Below are 24,129 nucleotides of genomic sequence, written 5' to 3'. Positions count from 1 at the left end.
TATTTGGCCCACCTTTATTTCTCAGAACCAGTTTTTCTGAAAGGCTCATATACTGTAGATGCCATCGTATGTGAAATGGCTCTACGATTTGGATTTTTCTTGTTGAATTCCTCACCAGCTTTTCTGTAACATCTTACATTATTATCCAATAATATTATCATTTGGATATGCTCTCGAAAGTTAAAATGGTGCATATTTACGTAATGCAACTACATAGATGTGTAGATCATGCAAAGAAAAAACTTTCAGGCACGAACTGGAAGAAAAAGCCTACAGAAATCTATTCATTTTTTTTAATTCAAACATTCATAGATTCATGCATAGAAAAAATTACTGGCTGTTATTTTAAGGTATGCCAGTCGTCTGCAGGTTTATGAGCCTACTGTTTCGTCTGCAACTGCGGCAGCTATGCAAGATGTACCGTAGTTGCAGACAAAATGCCAGACTAAAAATCTTGCAGACCCCTGCTAAAACTCGAAAACCTCTAATAATTTGGAAACTGACTCTTAGAGCAGACATACCGTAATATTGGGTAAATACTTTTCTCTGTCTCCCTGAAGTGATATTCAGAGGCTATCAATAATAATATAATTTATTGCCCAACAGGTAACACCCAATTACATGACATGATTGAATACATCAGTACTGATAAGTAGTAGATAAAATAACAAATTAACAAATCATGTTCAATCTTGACATGATATAAATATGTATATAACATGACAATGATAACTTTAAATAGAAAACAAAAGAAAGAAAACTGATAGTATAATTGCAGTAGTTTAAGCAGAAAGGTTATTGAAACACATCTCCTTTCTTATGAAAAAATTAATTGAAAGTCGTTAAGAAGACTTATGATGTACTGTTTGGAACCTTTGGTGTAGTAATGAATATTACTGGAGTTTTTTCCCAACACCAAATCGTTATTTTTACACCTCGACACGTGTTTCGGAAGATAAAACTTCCTCTTGAAGATGATCACTTGGTGATCGAAACACGTGTCGAGGTGTAAAAATAACGATTTGGTGTTGGGAAAAAACTCCAGTAATATTCGTTAAGAAGACTATTGTGGTCAGAACCCCTAGATGGATAAATTCCAGTATTTTTAGAGTACAAGAATTTCAAGAATTTTCTTTAAACTTTTTCAATTGAGTACTCATGGGAGAACTAGTAGGGGCTCAAAATAATTGAGCAGTATTCAACCTTGGATCTGACATAACGAGAGGTATATCTTCAAAGCGTTTATGTTTGTGAAGTTTTGACAATTTCGTACGATAAATCCTTCGGAAACTTTTTTGTTTATGTGATTGGCAAATGCCATTTTGGATTCAAAGAATACACCTAAATCATTAGTCTCCACATAACGGGTAAGCAAACTACCTTGAATACTTATGGATGTTCAATATGTCTATGTTTTCTAGTATATGACATAACTTTACATTTACCTATATTCAGATGTAGGTTATTAATTTTACACCAAGCCAAACACCTTATCTATATCTGAAGTGTTATATGCAATCATTACCTATATTCAGATGTAGGTTATTAATTTTACACCAAGCCAAACACCTTATCTATATATGAAGTGTTGTATGCAATCATTCACATTTTGGAATGAATTCAGTATTTTCAGATCATCAGAAAAAGCTTCATTAAATTAATTTGTGTCCTTAAATCCTTATAGATATCAAAAATAACAGCGGTCCCAAGTTCGATACTTGGGATACACCAGACCTAGCAATTATTGTGTTTGATTTGTATCCATTGTAATAAACTATTTGTTGTTGAAATTCGCTTATTTGGTTGTGTGTTGACAAGTAAATGTGCTTATACAAGATAATTTCAAACGCCTTTGAGATAATCGAGATTGTTCTGTATTTTATTATGTTTGAAAACTGCAAAATATCTGTAGATTTATTGAATATCTTCGTTGAACATGATAAAGTAGAAAAGAACAAGAACGGTCTCCGGAATTTTTGTTCTGCAGAAACAAATCATAAGACTGATTTTTGTAAAGAATATTACTGGAGTTTTTTCCCAAACACCAAATCGTTATTTCTAACACCTCGATACGTGTTTCGATCACCAAGTGATCATCTTCAAGAGGAAACTTCGCTAAACTAAAGCTATTTATGCTATACAGATATATCATCCAGGTAAACCATACAGGTATACTCACTTGGTGATCGAAACACGTGTCGAGGTGTTAACAATAACGATTTGGTGTTGGGAAAAAACTCCAGTAATATTCATTACTACACCAAAGGTTCCAAACAGTACATCATAAGTACTGATTTTTGTGATGAATACCAAGTTGTAGACCATCATTCATTTGGGAGAAAATCCGGTCCACAACATTCATTTGTATTATTGAATTTGTTATGTGAAATACAACCTATATTTTGAATCTCACTAATTGAAATTCATATAATTATAGCACCAGGTATGGCAATCTTCTATGAATCACAAACCACACACTTAAAACATTATGATCACTCACAAAATTTGTTTGAAAATTATTATCACTCCTTGCAGTGAATGATAACAAATTTCATGATGTAGTATTTTGTACTTAGGTTAGGTTAGGTCAAAAGTGAGCGGGCCTATTATTCCCTCTACCGCAACCCGCAAGGGTTTATTGTGGCTCACACCTATTTAAACTCGGCCAAATACAGCCAGCTTCTTGACGAAGCTGATTAGTTTATATGGCGAGTGATCTTTCAGGTCAGATGGTAGAATTGTGGTTCTACCAAACTCTGAAAACTTGAAAACAGTCCGAGTCTCTGCATATGATGATTCAGAGGACAATGACCTGTAAGGAGGCCTGTTAGACATCGTAGTTCATCCTTACTGTAGTCCAACAACTGTTTGGTTTCAAGCTTCGAAGGGTGAATGAACACCTTGGAGAAAGCCAATCCTGTAAGATTTTGCCAGAAGTCTTTAAATCTTCTTGCCATCCAAGTGTTCGATGTTTGTTTGGCAAAACCTAAAGTAATTCCAATGACAGGTTCTGGTCCAATGAAGCTACTTGTAGCACCCTCCTTTGCAAGGGAGTCATCAGCCTCATTGCCTTTCAGGCCATTGGAGCCAGGAATTCAGACCAGAGACAATTTATTAAGCCTTACTAATGACGAGAGTCGTTTTTGACAATTTGTTACCAGCTTAGACGTTGCTCGGTAGGAGCCAAGAGTTTCCAACGCTGCTTGACTGTCTGAGAACATTTTTATAAACTTGTGAGGTTCGATTGTACCAATCTCTCCACACACAATTCAATAGCATAGATTTTCGCTTGGAATACAGTCCATAGGTCCCTAGGCAGGTTGATTCCTCTGTCCTGGGTCTGCAACTGAAAACACTTGCACCAGAGAGAGAAGGTGTTTTGTACTGATTGTAGCATTTTAATTCAATTTCATTGTATTTATTATGTGATAAATGTTCACAATACCCATCATTTCATTATATTTATTCTTTTACTTTTTGTACTTTCAATCATTTAAACTTGCTTCATGTACATATTGCACTCACTTACTCAATAAACAATATTATTGTTGAATAGAACTGGCCGATACTTGATGAAAATCCATATTGAAACAAGAAAATAGTTTATTATATGATTTTCACTATAAAGGGTTTTACAAAAACCGCGACACAAGTTTCTCAAGCATGAGAAAGCTATTGTATAGCGAAACACGTGTCACGGTTTTTGTAAAACCAATTATAGTGAAAATTTTTTGCCAAAAAAATTATCCTATCAAATTTGTCTATTTCTAGTCATGTGTGTCAAAATAACCAATGAAACCATCATTACACTGATAACTACCCATGGATAGTTTTCACGGGTAGTTATCACTTATGTCATGACATTGCTAAGCAACCAACACAATAAAGTTGTTTGACATTTCAGTAATTCAATTTATTTCGAAAATGTCACTTCCTCGCTTTGGTGTTCAAAATGATGCGGCAATTGACAAAATCATTGAAGAAAATACACCAAAAAATACTGTCAATAGTAAAAAATACACTTGGAAAATATTTATGGAGTTTTGTGACGCCAGAAAATATGAATTGGATGGAAATCGTACTCTCGAAGAGCTTGCATTAATACTCAAGGATTGGGCGATTAATATGAGAAAAAAGGATAGTACAGAGTTTAAGGAGGCTACTGTTAAAACCGTATGGAATATAACAAGCAAATTATTACAAGAAAAGTATTACAAGGAGTATAATATCATGCTAGACCCCTTTAAAAGTGTTGCATTCAAACAAGCGCGGAATGCACGCGACGCAGCACGAAGAAATTTACAAACAGATCCCACTAAACGCAAAACAAGCTCAGTACCATTAACTTCAAATGAAATGAGTAAAATTATAAACTTTTGGGATGAAAATACCCCTATAGGACTCCTACGCAAATTTTATCACATAGCAGCGGTGAAATTGGCTTGGAGAGGTGGTGAAGGTGCTGCTTGCTTAGTTGATTATTTTCATATCGAAAAGGACAACAATGGATCTCCAACTAATAGGATAGAATATAATCCAATTTTCAGTAAAACCTGCCAAGGGGGTTCAAAGAACTGCGCCTCTAGCAAATGGTTAGTTCAAAATAGTGATAACAATGCTTGTCCTGTCAGATTATTCATTAAATTAATATCAAAACGAGGCACAAATATCAAGACAAATAGACTATTTTTAAGGCCAAATCGTCACTGGAAGACAGGAAGCGATAACTGGTATGACAATATGCCTCTGGGTAGAAATATAATCAACGGATGGACGAAATCTTCTACTGAAGCAATTGGCTTGGATACGAAACAGAGGAAAATAACCAATCACTCTAATAGAGCAACTGCAGTCAGTCAACTAGCTAAGAGTGGAGTTCAAGAACAGCAATTGTTGAAAATTACTGGGCACAATAATGGAAATTCCATAAAACCTTATTTGAATATTGATCAGGAACATCATAACCAAATAATCAATAGTATGCGTGGAAACACCTATGCAGTAACCGAGGCAAATACAGCAAGATCAACGGAATATCATTATACGAATTGTTCTTTTAATAACTGTGTGTTCAATAAATAATTTTGTTCGAATTGCAAAAAATTTTCTCACCGAATATCCCTCGAACATTGATAAATAACTCATAATTTTATCACAACTTCCTCAAGCACGTTATTTTAGGTAACATCCCTCCGCCTTCGGCGTCGGGATGTTACCAAATAACGTGCTTTCGAAAACTGTGATAAAATTATTTCGTTAGTTATCAATGTCCTTGGGATATTATAGCTGAAAATCATACAATAAACTATATTCATTAGTTTTATTATTATTGTTATCACTATTTAAAAATAGCTTTCCTCAGCAATAAGACAGTTACGACTCAAAAAACCTTGCTTTTCATCAATATTGATTTGATAGTAATTTTTTTATAACTGTGTTTGAATAAAATTCATATTTGATTCCGATTGATTTCATTCATAGTTATAACAAAAGTAAACAAGTATAAATTTAATTACAATATTAACACTCGAAGATCAATTACAGTTATAATCGTATTCGAGACATAAAGTACCTAATGACAGACCATTGATTTGATATATTAGGTGCCTTCCAGAATCCGCCAAGATCATTATACATAGTGATAAAATGTAAATTTCGATTAGATTTTTCAGCTTTTTGGATGATGAATAAGTGCAACAGAGGCATTCCCATCTCAACGGTGGTAAAATACTGCAATCACTAATACAATTGGTGGCCTGAAAGAAAGAAAATCGAATCAACAGAAAGTGAAGTTGTTCTCAAAAATTTTATAAATTTTTCTACGAACACTGTGAAAACACCAATAAACATAAGAAAAGAAGGCCGTAATTTCATACAACCGTGATAATTTTTTTCACACTGTTCAGACTGCGGAAACTGTGACCTACTTGATATTTTCTTCATATACCGTATTTTTTGTGTAGAAATAGACATGAAAATAAACTGCGAAATTAAAAAAAACAAAAATTTTTCGCTACATATTTTGCCAGCAACATCCAAATATAGGTCTAAGGCAGCATAAGAAAAGTTTCAATAGTGGCAAGATCAAAATAGCATTAAATAATTCTCTGAAAACAACTAAGCTTTTATATAAAAGAAAAATTATAATGCTTTTATTCATTGCATTGTGAAAAAGGGAAACAAAACTAAAGTTGAAACTGTTTAACTAGTTCTCAACGCTTGAAAATGTCAAATATCACTACTAAATTTTTTAAGTTTATTCGAATCAACAGTGTAGCCACAAACAATGATACTGCTACTGTAAAAAACTTGTTCTTTCAATGACAGCATCATTATGAGCAAAAATTGGAAATCTTATTTCTATAAATGTAAAATTATTTATAGATATATCAAACCAGATATCGTTATTTCGAGTTCTGACACAATTCACTTTTTCACTGTATTGTTATTTTTGAAAACTGTAATGAAGGTCTCCTTTTGATGTCATTAGATTTGAAATAATAATTACATTTGTCATATCAGAAGGTTATCTGATTGATACTCATGGTAAAAATCTTTGGTTACCACATTGCAAAGCAACACGAGTGTTTTTTGTATAAACTTAAAAAATTTAGGAGAGTCGAGAGGGTTAACTTCAGCTTTAGGCCGAATTTGAAAGAGTTAGGACATTTATAGATCATTGTTTAATCGCTCACGGGTGTGCAAAGAATCACTTTTAATTTTTTCCTCAAAAACTAAATACAATACAGAATACTCAGGACACAAAGAAGTTATAATTTCAATTATTGTTCAATCCGAAGATGATACCCAAGTAGCAGTAAACAATGATTTTCAGCATATATATCAATCAGGCAACCCTCTGTGACACCACGAAAGGAGCCCTGTATATATTGCTATCAAACGACTCAAATTTTATCACAATCGACATAATATCTTCTAATTAATTTTTTACTACAACTTTAACACCTTGCTATTTCAGAAACGAAGCGATTTAGGACGTGCATTTATATGATCTTCTTTCATAGGAATCCCCCCACAAATAAAGTCATAACTTTGTAAGGGAGTTGAACACTGTATATTCATAGAACACTACTTATTCCTGAGAGTGTCAAGAATTATACAAAACAATCTGATATGAATCATTATCCAACCAAAACTGCTAGCTTGGTAAGGCCACCATCAGTTTCTTCTATCCAAGTCAATAAAGATCTCCTTAGATGAAAGACTGATAATAAACCTGTAACAGGTAACCTGTAATCTCACTTAGGCTACAATGTTTATAGTATTGCAATAATAAAAGAATATATGGTATCTATTAGTATACTAATCTCCTAGAAAATAATTAGAGACGTGTGTTGTATCAAGATTCAAATATATTCTCTGGTCACATGATCAAATTCGACGAGTTATGTCAACAAGGGTATCTGATTGACAAGTGTAATATGAAGAAACTGTGTTATTGAATCTGATTTTTTCTGCATAAACATACTGAGCACCATAAAGCCCCAATATGGTTGATTTTGGATTCACTACTACTGATAAGTTTTTTATTTTAACAAGTTTAAAATTAGAATTTCTCATAACATTAACATCATTGAAATATAAACAGGAGTTACTACATTTTACTACACAAAATATTACCCAGACATATTTTTTACTTTACACAATTATTTATTCCAACCCCAACTTTCTATAATTGAAAATTAGATTTCCAAGTAGGAATTTCCAGATATCCCTTCAACTGTGTAACTTCCAACTTGAATTATGATTGGTCTAGCATATCTTCCATACATTCCATATTTTTGTAGGTGCTGATGAAGAGGGAAATATAATAGAATTCAGTGGTGAAATATTTATACCAAACAGGTCTGACCCCTCTGGAGCTGTACGTTAAGGAGGTTGCGTTAATGGCCATTGCACACGGGTGGTGTAAACCTCGAAGTAGGGATGGGTCAATTGAGGCTGAGCCAATGGCGAGAAGCGCTTACTGCGCAACCTCTGCTGCAGGCAACCAGTGATGCAACTGATCCCAGGTTTTTGTTTAATAAACCCTATAGAATACAAATAAAACAGAACACAGAGTCAGATTCTACAAATGCAATACGCATATATACAGATGGCTCAAAAACCAAAGAAGGCTCAGGATGTGGTGTATTAAGCATAAGGATTAAGTGGGGAATAGGAAAAAATACCAGATGGTTCAAACAGAACTGGCTAGTATCTCAATCGCCACAAAATAAATAACCTGGAAAGGAATTTCTGGCAAAAACATAATCCACACTGATAGCAGACAATCTCTATTAGCCTTGAACTAACATGTTACCTCAGGGCTAGTACTAGAGGGCCACCAAGATTTAGCCAAAGCTAAAGCGGTAGATAATAACATTATCATGAGGTGGATTAAAGGGCACGACAGCCAAGAAAGCGGCTGCACTAAGAATTTTAGCACCCAGTGGCACCTACAGCCTGATGACTTCGACAATTGCGGAAATAGCCAAACGTCATACCCATGCTCAATGCCTAAAGAGATGGGATGAAATCAAATGACGCAATCTTGCCACGATCACCCTGGGCGACCCTGGGAAGTTGGCGCCGAAGAAATATCTGGCGATGACAAGGAAAAATCTACGCTTAACACTAGGATTTCTGACTGGCTACTGTCAACTAAGGAAACGCCTCCATAATATGGGGCTAGTGGACACACCTCTATGCAGGATGTGTGAACAGGAAAATGAAACTGTTATGTGAGTGTCCGGAGTTATCGGCAATAAGAGAGTGTGTGTTCGGCGATTCAAGGCCTACACTTGCCGTTATAAAGGAGATGTCTCCCAGAGACCTGTCCACCTTCCTGGAAATGACAGGATGGACGATGACCTAGGAGGCTAACTCCTTGGGAGGATGTATAATGGGTAACATGTGGCCTAAGTGCTGTGGGCCTACACTTATCCTCTCTACTCTACATACATACATACGTATACAGATATTTATACCAACCTCAACTTTCTATAGTTCTATAAAAGAAATTTCCAGACTTCCTTTCAACTGTGTAACTTCCAACTTGAATTATGATTGGTCTTGCATTTCTTCCAAACATTCCCCATTTTTGTAGGAGCTGTAAAAGAGGGAAAGCATGTATGATAGAATTCAGTTGTGAAAAGTTTATACCAAATATTTATATCAACCTCTACTTTCTACGATTGAAAATTATATTTCCAAGTAGATAATGTTGCAAAAAGTCCACGATCACTGAAGATACTGGGATACGATTTTTATTTTTCTGATTGTTAACAAACTCGACAAAATGACTAGGCGTGAATGGGAATCCACTAAATTTCCCAACAATATCGATAAAGTTCCCAAATTGAAGGGGTTTGTTAACCTTTAAAAAAAAATCGAGCGTTTTACGAAAAATGGAACTTAAATTCACTCAAATTTCAAATGAATTATAATTCAATAAATTTAAATTTAGAGAACAGCAACAAGAAAAACCATCTTCAATTCGCCCTATTTGTGAAAAATTTCACAAGATTTATGCTTGCCCAAAGTTTTTTTAAATGTCCGTAGACCCATAGACCAGTAGACCAGTATAGACAGTACAGAGATTGAAACTTTGCATTAACTGTTTGAACAGTGGTCATCAGACGGATAGTTGTAAGTTTGGAGTCTTTAGGAGCTGCTCTTCAAAACATAATTCCTTGTTTCATACAGATAATTCAATTGTCTCTACATCATGAGCACCTCAAAAGTTGTTTACTCAGCAATCGTTTTCCAGCGTTGTGTCCTCCAGGAATCAAGTACTTCTTCAACATTTCAGTCGACGATTCTCGAGTCAAAAGAGAATCCTGATACATGCCGTGCTCTTCGTGATTCAGGAAGCCATTTGAACTTCATATCGCCTTACTGCCGGTTTCCTGGGGCTACGAAAGGCAGAAATTAATATGACAGTCACTGGAATAACTTGATTCACAACAGTGATTAAATTTAAGGTAAATGTAAAAGTACGTTATAAGCAAAATGCATTTCCATCATCTCTATCTTATTGGGTCGTTCCCAGTATTTCAGCACATCTAACCCAGTAGCCCAGTTCAATTACTCATTAGATCTGAAATATTTTGGCAAGTTCTATTAGTTGGACAAATACATCTTGGCATTTTTGGTTAGGTACCAAAGGTGTTCATAATTCAGCGCAATGTAATTTTTCTCAAAATTCTGAAATACAAGATCAACTAGCGCGTTTTTGGGAAATAGAGGATTTTTCTTCGGAACGAGCACTCTCAGAAGAGAGAACTTATGAGAATTGTTAATTTCTACTCATTCTCCAGACCCCAGTGGCTGATTAATTGTCCACATTCTGCTAAAGGAATCTATTGACAAATTAGGGAAGTCTAGAAAGTAGGCTAGAAGACGTTTCCTCAATTCAGAATCCAGATTGCTGAAGAACAACTTCCTCCATGATTTATACACAAAATTTATGGAAGAATACATTGACTTCGGTCTACAGTTCAGGAAGAATTATCTTCCATGATGGCACAGAAAGCATCAATGAATGCTTTCTGTGCCATCATGGTGTTGTGAAAGAACAAAGTACAACGACCAAGCTCAGAGTTGTTTTCAATGGCACTTCTTCTACGTCAGGTTGGTCACTGAATGCTATACAAATGGTTGGTTCTAAAATTCAAAGTATTTCACATCCTAGGACTATTTCCCATTATAAATTAGAAAATTAATAATTTAACATTACTCATGGGGTACTTCTCAGCATGACCTGAACTTATGTCTATATCATGGACTATCTTGTCAAAAAACTAGCAAATAAGTGTTATGCAATTCGAGTGTTGAGACGTCACTTGAAAATAAATGCACTGAAAACGGTATATTATGGGACTGTTTATCCTCTGCTGAAATATGGAATATTAGTATGGTGACATTGAGCCATATTCATTACAAGAAGTCATAGACAAATAACCATTTTCAGTCTGTATCAAATTTAAGCTTCCTACTAACTTCAATATTACATATTACATTCTACTCATTTGTCTTCATCTGTGATATTTACTTATTTGTTCCTGTCATTTTTATATACTTATTGTATTTACCTATACCACTTGCTTTTATTTATATTAATATTAAGTGACATTTGTAATGTTAATGTAATCACTTTTATGACTTGAGTTTTATCAATTGTTTAAATTGAAAACTTTAATAAATCTATCTATCTATCACAATTGAAATATTAGGAAAGTGATAGCCGGGCGACTGGAACTGCACTTCGCTAAGTAACAAAACTGAGTCTGAACCACTGACAGAAAGTATTATCCAGAATCTAATAACCTAGAGGAGGGAGCAGTGAACTGGTAATTTCCAAACTCCCATAGAACTTTGAAAAATGAGCCAGCTTTGATTATAATTGGTGTTGCATTTGTTACACAGAATATTCTGATTCTATTCTAGATGCTCAAAATACTAAAAAAGAAGGAAATCAAGGATAACAGAGATGTTTTTCTAAAATTCTTTAAATCTATTTGTCACATCGAAATGATGATATTTTCACTATAATATTTTCAAGTTTTGTGGATATTCTTGAACTCTTTATTAAAATCAACTCACAAAATAATTATTAAGTACCTCAAAGTGAATTTAAATCATGATGTTTCCACATTTTTAATAGAAACAATTTGTCTCTGATTCAAAGCGTAAATATAGATTGATAGATAAAAGATTTGCCTCTGTAGTCGTCCCAGAGCCGCCAAACCTACATCAGAGCTTATTAGTAGTAGTACATAGTAATAAATACTACAAATAATTAAGAACATATGCATGCTTGCAAACTTGAGAGCAGAGTCCTGCCGTGTGAAATGTGGGTAACCTATTGTAATAATAACTTATTTAAATTTATAATATACCAACCTCATAACATACTGAGCCATTCAAATAGGTAGAAATACTGAAATGAGGAATGGGATAATTTATCAACATCTCAATCTTAGGTATCTGATAAGGTTACAATATTGATATGCATTGTGAAAAGTGTAAATAGTCATTTGCAACTTTCAATTGAAATTTCAACCTGCTTTTGAAATAGTCTGATGATATTAGAAAAATTAAAAATTTCAAATAAATAAGTGGAAACTTGATTTATGAGAGGCACTTACATAATTTGTTGAAAAAGCTGAATTGCGCATAATATATAATATCCTTGAAGAATTATAAGTGGTATTACACAAATATAGGGCTTTAACTATCAATAACTTTAACTATCAAAACAACTGATTTTTTCAAGTGAATTCAATTCTTCTTCTCCACTTCTCTGTTTTTCTTTCCTCTGCTTCCCTTCGGTGCAGTAGACCAGTCTACTCCTATTGCATAACTTGCAATAGCCGCTTCATCCGTGTTCTTCAACGCAACTTACGTCTAAATGTTGATAGACACAAAGTCCACGTGAATTGAATCGTTGCGTAATTGAAACTTTTGTCTAAGTATCTGCGTTCTAGGATCTTCTCTTTTGCTGGTAGCTATTCACCGGACAAAAAATACTTACAAGAGTTATGATATTAGAATTGAAAAAAAATTAGGATTAGATGTGGGTATTGGTGTACACCTTCCAAACTATTATAGTTTGAAATGGTTATTCTCCATGAATATGCATATAATTTTTATTATGCTAACATTTATTCTTCCCAGTATTGTAGATATATTCAGAAAAGTTGGTACCTACTCCTTTCTGTATAAATTGATTATATATGTTATTTTCGGAATTAGTTCCACTCTAAGTTCGCATAGTGCGAACTTAGAGTGGAACACAGCAAGCATAGAGTTAGAAACGAGACTTGGGGACAAGGGAGATTACGACCTCGTTCTCGAATCATGTAAGTACAGTTCCAAGTGATTCTTGAAAATGGCTCCGATGTAAGTCCTGTCACAATCGTGGCATGGTATTTCATATACTCCTTGTGACTCCAGTGGTATCTGATCCTTGGGATTACGGAGCATGGACCTTGTTGTCCGTTCTGGTAAGAATGAAGTTGATATGTTGTGTCGGCGAAGAATTCTGCTGATTTTGTCTACTGTTCCTGCAATATATGGTAGTGTGGTTGTTATGACCGGTGTTCAACTCTTGTTGTCTGTGATCGTTATCTGCCAGCCTCCTCGAACGTGTAATCAGTGTTTTTGCCACAGCGTGAATATGTTTTGGGTGGTGGTGTGAATTTGCCTTTAGGTACCTATTCGTGTGTGTTGGCTTTCGATATGTTGTGTGCCTTAGTGTACCGTCCGGCTTTTTCATAATCAGCACATCGAGAAATGCGAGCTGGTTACCTTCTTCTACGATCACAGATAACAAGAATTGAACACCATCGAAACAACTCTACAAATGAATAGCTACCCAGAAAAAAGTATAAAAACGGCTTCCAAGACCACACGGAAACAACAGAAAACTCGAGATACACCCGTCATAACAACTACACTACCATATATTGCAGGAACAACAGACAAAATCAGCTGAATTTTTCGCCGACACAACATATCAACTTCATTCGTGCCAGAACGGACAACAAGGTCCATGCTCCGTAATCCCAAAGATCAGATACCTCTGGAGTCACAAGGAGTGTATGAAGTACCATGCCACGATTGTGACAGGACTTACATCGGCCAGACCAACAGACGAATCAACATACGCAAAGATTAACACAAACTAGCAGTGAAGGGAAAAGTCACCACGTCTTCTATCTTCCATCACGTACTGCAGACAGGACATAACATCAATTTCGATAACACAAAAATACTAGCAAGCAATGAACACTTTTACTGGCGAACAATCAGAGAGGCTATCGAAATTGAAAAACGACCTAATACTATGAACAAGAGGGATGATGCGCAAAGATTACCATCAACATGGAGATCCGTTTTATCGCTTCGCACAAGCAATCAGACCGCTCAACCCCAGAAACAAAACTCGGCACATGACAATACAGGTATTACAACAGAGGCAGGAGAGGCAGCTCAGGTAATAAGGCCAAACAAGATAGTCGAGCAAACACAGGTAGTGCCAGCAAATCAGGTAAATGGGAACAACCATCCCTATAAATTGAGACACAGAGTTCGAACTAATCAGTCTAGTTGTAAAAACTTCAGACATCACCAAAAGATGGCAAATGAGACTTTGCCGAATATATATATATATATATATATATATATATATATATATATATATATATATGTCTGGTTTTTTCAACTAGACTGATTAGTTCGAACTCTGTGTCTCAATTTTTAGGGATGGATGTTTCCCTTTACCTTCGTTGCTGCCACTAAATGTGTTTGCTCGACTACCTGTTTTGGTCTTATTACCTGAGCTGCCTCTCCTGCCTCTGTTATTGTACCTGTATTGTCATGTGCCTAGTTTTGCTTCTGGGGTTCAGTGGTCTGATTGCTTGTGCGAAGCGATAAAACGGATCTCCATGTTGACGGTAATCTTTGCGCATCATCCCTCTTGTTCATATTATTAGTTCGTTTTTCAATTTCGATAGCCTCTCTGATTGTTCGCGAGTAAAAGTTTTAATTGCTTGCTAGTATTTTTGTGTTATCGAAATTGATGTTATCTCCTGTCTGAAGTACGTGTTGGAAGAGAGAAGACGTGGTGACTTTTCCCTTCACTGCTAGTTTGTGTTCATCTTTGCGAATGTTGATTCGTCTGTTGGTCTGGCCGATGTAAGTCCTGTCACAATCATGGCATGGTACTTCATACACTCCTTGTGACTCCAGTGGTATCTGATCCTTGGGATTACGAAGCATGGACCTTATTGTCCGTTCTGGTACGAACGAAGTTGATATGTTGTGTCGGTGAAGAATTCTGCTGATTTTATCTGTTGTTCCTGCAATATATGGTATTGTGGTTGTTATGACCGCTGTATCTCGAGTTTTTTGTTGTTTCCGTGTGGTCTTGGCAGCCGCTTTTATACTTCTTTCTGAGTAGTTATTCATTTGTAAAGTTGTTTCGATGGTGTTCAACTCTTGTTGTCTGTGATCGTTGTCTGCCAGCCTCCTCGAACGTGTAATGAGTTTTTTTGCCACCGCGTGAATTTGTTTTGGGGGGCGGTGTGAATTTGCGTTTAGGTACCTATTCGTGTGTGTTGGCTTTCGATATACCGTGTGACCTAATGTACCGTCCAGCTTTTTCATAATCAGTACATCGAGAAACGCGAGCTGGTTGCCTTCTTCAACTTCTTTCGTAAATTTAATGCGTGGATGGATTTCATTCAAGTGATTAAAAAACCTGGAAAGTTCCTGGTGTCCATGAGATCAAATCACTAAGATGTCATCGACATACCTCAGCCAGAGTTTTGTGTTGCAAGTGTGACGTTGCTATTGCTTCGGTTTCGATTTCTTCCATGAAGAGATTGGCAACAACGGGTGATAGTGGCGAGCCCATTGGTGCCCCTTCAATTTGTCTGTATCGTTGGTCGTTATAGATGAAGTAAGTGTTTTTGATGCATTGTTCCGCCAAGGTGATGATATGCTCTTCCGGTTTGTATTTCTTTTTGATTATTTCTAGTGCCTCTCCGGTGGGTACCTGGGTAAATAACGAGGTTACATCAAAGCTGACAAGGATGTCGTCCGGACTAACGGTTTGTGTTTTCAATATGTCTATGAGGTGGTCGGCATTGCGCACATATGAATCGACTTTTTCCGCATGTGGTTGAAGTACATGAGCAACGTGTTTCGCTAATTGATGCACTGGTGAACCTACCGAGCTCACGATTGGCCTGAGTGGTGCCCCTTCCTTCTGGACTTTGGGGAGTCCATAAAGTTTAGGGCACTTGGATGATTTTTGTTTTGGAATCAGATGTCTCTTGATTTCGTCGTCGATAGGAGAATTATTGATGGCAGTTTTTGAGGTTTTCTCTAGATAGGTAGTTGGATCTCTAACTATTTTCTTGTAGGCTGGATCCTCTAGTAGTTTCGTCATTTTGGATTCATAATATATGGTGTTTAACACTACTGTTGCATTGCCTTTGTCTGCTGGTAGGATGATGATATCCTCATTCTCTCGTAGATTTTACAGTGCTTGGTATTCATTATGGGGTATATTTCTGGTCGGCGGTTTTGCATTTTTGAGTACGTGTGCAATGTCATGTCTAATTGACTCTTGCGTCTCCTTGTCGTCTATTCTATTCAGGGCTGATTCTACATTGTTAATTATATTTTCAACCGGTATCCGGCCTGATGCGACCGCGAAGTTGAAACCTTTAGATAACGCCTAAGTGGATGCCTCATCTAGGTGTTGGCTCGAATAGTTGTAAACCACTCTGGTGGCCTCAATCCTTGGTATGTTGTTTTTCCTTGTTTGTGTCAGACTGAGACGGTTGAACTTGCCCTTTTGTTTCTCTGTTGTGATATCTATGTAGTCTAAGCCGTTATGTCTCTTTTTCGTTTAGTTGTCTTCTGGCGTCATGGATGTTGGCTCGTAAGAGTGCAAAACTTGTTTTCTGTGGCCTGGGTCTTGAGGTGATAATTCATTTTTACGCAGTTTGGAATGATTTTTTGGTCTCTACAGCGTCGAAGGAACGTGAGTTGGCAGAGAAGCCCGGACCTCTTTGTTCGAAGTTTCTCAAATGTTCTTGTTTGTTGGAATACCTTCTCCCCGTAAAGATTCAAAATGTTAACTCGAAGATTCTCACAGATAAAGAATGATGAGCTATTTTCTCGGGTTTCGCTCCGTGTTCTGTGTATTTTATCCCCATAAGGATTATTTTCACAATGTTTCGGCAAAGTCTCATTTGCCATCTTCTGGTGATGTCTGGTTTTTTCAACTAGACTGATTAGTTCGAACTCTGTGTCTCAATTTATAGGATGAATTTTAATTGATCAACAAAATTATCTACAGTTTTAGAGTTATATGTACTCAAATAAATCAGACATGACTCTTCTGCTTCTATGGTGTGGCTCAATTTTGTGTCAATCTCCGTTAAGATCGGTTTAGGTTTCTCATTAATTCTATTAACGTTATCATGAAAACCTTCTAAAGATAACGAAGGAAATCCTGGGCGTCTTGATGTGCATGATCCACGAATCGAGGTGCGAAACTCTGAATCTGACTGTTCACTACTCTATCAGATGAATTTTCTGACTAAAATTCCTTGATGATTGCTGCGAACGCTTTGATTAAAGCACCCTCCATATTAGAAATACTAATATTTCTTCCTTTCATGTACTTATCCTTTTTCAGATATTCCAGTAACTGTTCATGAAGCAGGTGTTGCCAACATTTTTCAACCCATTGAGCCCAAGAGTTTTGACTGAAGAATGTATGTTGCTGATACATTCGCCACTATTGTTTTCTTTCGAGTAATTACGGATGCGATGACTCTCCCCATCATTGGACTAACGGAATGGGGAATTTGAAGTTAATGTGTTTGAAACTGAATAGATAGATTTATGATAGTCATTTCGGATTTGTGAGAGAAAGATAATTCCATCTTTTGAGACAATCGGGAAATTATCAACCTGCTTACTCCATTTTGCGTTTTTTATAGAAAATTTTGATTTGATTTGTGGGTTCAGGAATATTTCATCTAATTTTTGAGTAGATGGAAGAGTACCCAATATCGATGTGGCATTATACTCCTTTGAATGGCGATACTGATTCATTGAATTAAAAATGAATAGGCTTGGTTGTCATTGGTAGAATTCATCATTCTTTTACCAATTTCTTTCACCAATTCATTACCATTAGATCCCAAAATACCAAAGATTTCAATTGCAACAGGAAAGAAATCGTAAGACCTCAGCAAAGTGGAGTATTTCCGACAAGGTGTGAAGCTGCAACTGTATCTAAGCAGCTGAAGTCCCAAACCAGATAAATGAAACAAATATCCCCATTGTTCTCTCGAAGTGATTAAATGATGAAGAAATTGAGGCTAACAGAGTTAGTTCTATAGTGATTATTTTTTAAACCGATAAAATAATAAACGAATCGAAGGTGAGGCCACTAAAACAGAGTTTTATAATGATGAATGGCTTATTTTCAACCGCGATAAATCTAACAGCCATGAAAGTAAGATTCGGTGTAATTATTCTTGAGTCATACATGACGCTCGAGGCCTAGTTATGCATCATTCGCACATTTTCAGTCTTTTCCATAATCAAATTAGGCTAATGGAATCATATTATCACTGTAATCATATGATATAACCAGTGGCATCATATATTGAAACTTTGAGTAAATGCTCCTGCAGAAATTCACAGGTTTGATTTAAAATTGATTATGACAGTAACTAGATCCTAACTCTTCTAAGAAAGCTCAAATGAGGGTGTCGACGTATTTCAAATGAAACAACAACACAATGAACAGATATCAGAGACCAAATGAACCAAATGAAATGCCACACATCACTGATTCACATAACAGCACAAAACTGAGACAACAATATTTAAATTGAAACTTCTCTTCTAATATCAACAATTTATAAATCATATCCAGAAATCTCAAGGTCATGATCGAACCTTGTTAGACAAACTGGCCGGACTGGAGGCGGAGCGGTAAAATAATAGTACAACTGTAACATTCAAGCATCAGTAAAGGACTGACTATTGTAAAACAGAACTGATCATAACAGAGAAATATACCCTGATATATGGTAGGTTATTACAATTTGATTCCGTTACCTTTTCAACATCAAACTTAGTTTCCATAGGAGTATTAACAGTTTTGCAATTTTCCATAACAAAATTTATCAAAATTGTATCTATATAATTTTCTTGATCTAAGAAAATAATATTTTTATCATAATCTCCTGATATGTGTTGACCCCTAACAATTTCTCCCTTCACCAAGATCTTTTCTATCAAATTCTGCAATCACTTTTGATTTCAAAGATTTAGAGTTTTTACAATCCCTTGAAAAAACAAAAAAAAAATCGTCTACATAGAGAGCAATGAAAGTCAATGATGTAACTTTCAGGCAAAATGTATTTTCAATATTACGATATTTGTGAACTTTTTGGGTAGGGGTTGGAAATTTTTTTTGTCGAAAATGATTGACCTGGTTGAGATTCATGTCTGGAAGACCCGACCTGCAAGAATTTTTGCTTTTCTACAATATTACGTGAGCAATGTTTTTGAGAACAATTTGCTGACCTGCAGACCTGCAGGTCCTAAAATATTCCTAAAATATTCACCACTTTTTTTTGTCTAGTGAAATTAATTAGGGTGGTACCAATATTTTTTTGAAAAAAATAGCAGTACCTACCTATTGGGGTTGATCAAAGGTTTGTCTTTCCTACATCTGTTTAAGCCTCCATTCTGTTTAAATCTGTTTGAAAAATCTGTTTTTCCGTTAACCAGCTGTCGCACCCCTGCGAACGATAACCCTCAGAAGTTGAAACTTGTGCGAGCTAAGGATTAACGAGGTCTTACCTTTTAACGTGTGATTCCTAACACCCCATTAAAATATATATTTCTTTATTTTATTTATGACTTTCATTAAATATGGAATTATTGTTTGAAACTGTCATATAAGATCATGTAGGCAGAACGATTCTGCCAAAACATTCCTTAAAAATCAAATCACAAGGTACTTATAATATATAAACAATGTACCAATCAATAAAATTTTCAAATATCAGCTGATATGAAACTAATATCACTTTCATTACTCTGACAACATTGCCAATGCCAGTCAGCTGTTTGTCGAACAGGTTTGATAAGAATCCACTTGTCAAAATATACATAAATCTTCAAATCGTAGATGCCTTAATGCCAATACCTGAGGCAAACAAATAAGTGTTATAGGATCCCCATGCAATTAAACAAATCTTCGCGCATGGTCTGATAACGAAATTCTTGTTGACAAGTTTGAAATTATATATTGAAGAACTCCCGCTTTGATGGCAGTCGGCCGTAGTGCGTGGGTTTGATTTGTTTTGTGCTTGTGGCATTATATTAGTTTCGTCAAAGAACTGAAAGACGATAACATGATCGAGGGCTACTCCCCAGTAATGCAAGCCTTTTTTGGCACACTGATAACGTGGGGTCTTACGGCAGCAGGAGCGGCGCTTGTCATTTTTGTCAGAGGATCGCAGGTTAGAACATAACCTAAAACATTTGTAAACAAAGCCGCAGTTGATGTTTTAAATTATTATTTCAATTATGTTTATATTGCCGTGTGTATAACCTATGACAAATGAATATGTGAAAAATTTACATTGAAAAGTCATTTTTGCCGTTTGTGCAAACCACAAATGCAATATCTCTATTTCCCTTGTCATCAAAATACTAATTTTATGATATGGAATTGCATGTTTAAGAAATGAATGGATTTCAATCCCTAGATGAAATAAAGATATTTTGATATTTTTGGAAATTAAATAAAATTTAAGTGTAGGCGATTCTGTTCTGCTTACCAATTTATAAAAGTTATAGAAAGTGGCTGCCTATTGGACTCAGCATTACCAAAAAAATATAGTTCAAAAGTTATTGTTACATTTGAATTACTTTTTCTTCAAGAATATCAAATAATAGAACAGAAAAATAAATAAATAAGCTACCAAAGAGCTTAGTATAAGCTCAAAATCATCATTTATCGAAACTCAGTTTCATTGTTAACTAGCATTTTGCAAAAATAGATTTTAGTAAAACCTACAGCTTATGGAAATATTATATTATATTCTGCAACTTGGATCATATTTGGAACGATACTTAACATAGGTTTTGGACATATTTATATATTACTAATAAAATGAATATTTCGAGTATGAAGTGATATATGGTTACGAGATATTATCTCATATTCCTCAATTTTCCACATACATTACATATTCTTATAACATAGATGTAGTCACAACTTTTTCAATATCGACAATAAAAAAAGAAGTTGTAATGGTTTAAAGTATGAATTAAATGAATGATGAATGAGTAATGTATTGAAGTATTTACATAAGTAGAAATGATAGCAATTCAACTCACAATGTGATACACTGTTTAATGACGTAGTTCAAAATGATAAGGAAATCTCCAAGAAATTGTGTTGGAAGGTTTGCAACCTTATTTAATATTATTAGTAGTATTTTGGGTGAATATATCTCTCACAGATATAATAGTTATCTCTCCGTAAGGAAAGGGCAAGAAAATCTCAGCTAGGCATATAGGAATAAAATTCTATAATAGAAAATGTGATTTTAAAGAGTTCAACTATATCAGTATTAGAATATCCGAATGACATATAAGGAGAATGTTAACTTGATAAAGCTGCTACTCAATCGAGTACTCAAAACAAGAGTAGCAGTAAGTAGTATTGAATTTTAATAATTGTGGTTCATGGCAAAAATGATTTCTACATGATGATTCAATATTTTCTATTATGCTTTATGATGTTTTCCATAACGTTTGGTATCTATTGTAAAGCTGTGGTAATGTCTCGGTTAAGGTGAAATTGTTGTGGAGTCATGTGTCTTATTGATGACATACTTGTTTTACTGTTTCCAACCACATCTATCATCATTCATTAGGTTTTGAATGTTAAACTAGGATTTAATGTACATTTCTAGAAATATTCATTTCAATTATTGAAATAAGGATTTTAAAATGACAAAGTAAGTATTCGTGAAGTTAAATTTTAAACATTCCTCATTATTTCCATATATTTTTATACTACATTTAAGTAAAATGGTATGCTACTGAGTATATCCTAAGAATATATAACAATACCATTTTAAAAATTGGAACATATGATCGAACATATAAGTATTTCAAACGAAAAAAAATTCTTCATTATATTGGATTTGATTTCTGACAAAAGCTGTTTTAGCTCATCGTTAGGATTATCATTTATAAATCTGCAATATCATCAACATACTATGACAGTAATTTTGTTGAATAGGTTTACAACAATTTTTTTTAGATATATATATTGGTGACCTACTGAGCATTTTCAAAAGTTGTTGGCTGATTCCTTATGATTTCTTGTAACTTTTCTTGAGATTTTGGTGGTTTCTGTTGGAAATGATTGAAAGTGAATATATTTTTTGTATAACAAAATATCTATATTTTGTAGATCATGAATGACCTATCTAAATAATGATAATAATGAATACAAATATGAGGATAATTCTAATTTTCGTTTCAGATATTTTATTTACGTTCATAAAAATTTTTCCGAAAAAAATGATGAAAAGTAATCCTCGTCTTTCTATTAGAGGTTGTCCCATATTTTGCAGATCATAAATAACCGCCTGCCAAAATAATGGAATCAGCAATTAGAAGTGCAATCATATTTTTGGCATTTCTGGTAGTTTTCTTGCATTTTTGAAAATTTCACTGATAGAAATGATGAACAATGATATTATTGTTTCCATTATTGGTGGTCCCATATTTTGCAGGTCGTGAATCAACTGTCAAAATTTAATTATGATGAAAATTTTGGGTATTTTTCTTATATATTCGTATTTTGTTGGTAATTAACTCATTGCTGAAATAATTATGTGATAATGTCTGAAACATGGATCCATCACTTAACTCTGGAATTAAAACGATCGTCAGATGAGTGGAAAGCAACTGGTGAACCTCGTCCAAAACGCCAGAAAGCACAACAATCGGCTGGAAAGGTTATGGCCTAGGTATTTTGGGATGTGCGTGTGATATTCATCGACTATCTTGAGAAGGAAAACACTATCAACAGTGAATATTATGTAGCGTTATTGGAGCGTTGAAGGCCGAACTTGCAAAGAAACGACCGCATATGGCAAAGAAAAAAATTGTGTCATCAACCCAACGCATCGTGTCACAAGTCAATCGAAACAATGGCAAAACTACTTGAATTTCGAATTGCTCTCACATCCACCGTATTTACCAGACTTGGCTCCCAGCGACTAGTAGCTTTTAGCATACCTCAAAGAAATGCTCATCGGTACGAAATTTCGCTCGAATGAAGAGGTTTTTGTTGAAATTGTGGCCTATTTTGGTGCAAAAGATAAATCGTTCTACAAAAGTGGTGTGGTTTTTTATGGAGATTACGTTGATAAAAAAAGCCAATTCTGAACCAAAAAAAAGTGTTTTTTTTTCTTAGGCCCGGGACTTTTCAGTAGTCCATGTGTTATATGAAACTGTTACTCTGTGCCAATAATTATCGATTGCAAAGACAATTCCATTCCTGCAAGCCCCTGAATATTCAGAAGATATTAAGATGGAATGCTTGACAGGACAAAACCATTTTTTTGTTTGAAGGTGGTTGATAATGTTTCGTGGTGTATTTCATCAGTTCGGACTTCCATTCTCTAATATAATATAAATTGATTTGAAATTCCTGAAGAAGAAAAAAACAAGTAAAAAGAATAATCGAAAATAACAAATTTATTAAAACAAAAAACTGAAATTACAAGGAAATAACATACAAGCTACAACTAGAAAATAAAAAATTGAAATACCAATAAAAGCTGAAAAATAAAAAAATATTATTAACAAAAATGAAAAAAAAAATTAAAAGATTCCAAACCAAGTTACGTCACGACATTTCGATTGTTAGTATCCACAATCGTCTTCGGGTGATAACTTCGTTCGATATACAGATGTTTCTCATTTAGTGTCGGTCCTCTTCACCAATATGTCTAAGAAAGGCAATTCGTTGTGGACTTCCTTCTCCATTGTGAAAGTGATATGAAGTGGTGGTATATGGAGTGGTTTGAAACTCTGGCCATTGAAGAAGCCCACAAGAAGCTCCGAGTCTGGTTGAGATACGTAGACGACACCTTCATAATATGGAACCATAGGAATGCAGAACTAGACATTTTCCTGAAGCACATCAACAACGTAAGTCCTTCCATCACTTTCACAATGGAGAAGGAAGTCCACAACGAATTGCCTTTCTTAGACGTATTGGTGAAGAGGACCGACACTAAAAAGGAAACATCTGTATATCGAAAACCCACTCACACAGAACAGTATCTGAACCAGAAATCCAACCACCATCAATCGACTAAAAGAGGAATCATCAGGACTCTACTAGACCGTGCTTTCGAGCTCTGTAATACAAAGGAAAGTCTCGAAAAAGAAATAGGCATCATCAAAAATGACCTTCAACGGAATGGTTACTCCGAGTGATGGTAGAACAGGTTTTAGCTAGAAGACAGCAAGAGCTCCACA

General features: G+C 35.0%; 4 protein-coding genes across 6 annotated transcripts in view; 2 read left to right on the top strand and 2 right to left on the bottom strand.

The window, feature by feature from the left end:
- The window catches only part of pip (heparan sulfate 2-O-sulfotransferase pipe), a 530,582-nt gene extending 525,339 nt beyond the window's left edge, over window positions 1-5,243 (bottom strand). Inside the window, exons 1-2 of one of the 2 annotated variants that reach the window (XM_074179052.1) lie at window positions 5,225-5,243; window positions 5,113-5,190 (exon numbers count right to left, since the gene is read on the bottom strand). The gene's annotated coding sequence lies outside the window, so the exon portion shown is untranslated. Of the gene's footprint in view, window positions 1-5,112 lie in introns of both variants that reach the window. The other variant, XM_074179053.1, reaches the window with a different exon arrangement.
- Window positions 3,729-5,207, top strand: LOC141483942 (uncharacterized). The gene is made up of 2 exons (XM_074179055.1): window positions 3,729-4,592; window positions 4,695-5,207. The coding sequence occupies exons 1-2, from the start codon at window positions 3,925-3,927 to the stop codon at window positions 5,080-5,082; spliced, it is 1,056 nt and encodes a 351-aa protein (XP_074035156.1). The 5' UTR covers window positions 3,729-3,924; the 3' UTR covers window positions 5,083-5,207.
- A 10,067-nt stretch (window positions 5,244-15,310) lies between the features above and the next one.
- Window positions 15,311-15,961, bottom strand: LOC141483997 (uncharacterized). The gene has a single exon (XM_074179133.1). It carries the CDS (start codon window positions 15,959-15,961, stop codon window positions 15,311-15,313), a length of 651 nt encoding a protein of 216 aa, XP_074035234.1.
- Window positions 15,962-19,678: 3,717 nt separating this feature from the next.
- Window positions 19,679-24,129, top strand: part of LOC111516774 (zinc transporter ZIP11) — a 409,569-nt gene continuing 405,118 nt past the window's right edge. For both annotated transcript variants that reach the window (XM_074179057.1, XM_074179056.1), the window contains exon 1: window positions 19,679-20,075. In XM_074179057.1, the coding sequence (XP_074035158.1) occupies window positions 19,968-20,075 (108 nt within the window). In that variant the 5' untranslated portion in view covers window positions 19,679-19,967. The remainder of the gene's footprint in view (window positions 20,076-24,129) is intronic.

The sequence above is a fragment of the Leptinotarsa decemlineata genome, unplaced genomic scaffold (genome assembly GCF_025532065.1).
Source record: "Leptinotarsa decemlineata unplaced genomic scaffold, Ldec_3_MD MMD2_tig00004307_RagTag_RagTag, whole genome shotgun sequence".
NCBI classification, from domain to species: Eukaryota; Metazoa; Arthropoda; class Insecta; order Coleoptera; family Chrysomelidae; genus Leptinotarsa; species Leptinotarsa decemlineata.
Note: the sequence above shows the minus strand (reverse complement) of the source record. Positions and strands in the feature narration are given on the sequence as shown.

Excerpts from the sequence above, each read along its gene's own strand:
- LOC141483997 (XM_074179133.1), bottom strand. The coding sequence starts at position 15,961 with ATGACGAAACTACTAGAGGATCCAGCCTACAAGAAAATAGTTAGAGAT.
- LOC141483942 (XM_074179055.1), top strand. The coding sequence starts at position 3,925 with ATGTCACTTCCTCGCTTTGGTGTTCAAAATGATGCGGCAATTGACAAA. Across the intron at positions 4,593-4,694 it reads AACTGCGCCTCTAGCAAATG|GCCAAATCGTCACTGGAAGA; the intron begins GTTAGTTCAAAA and ends ACTATTTTTAAG.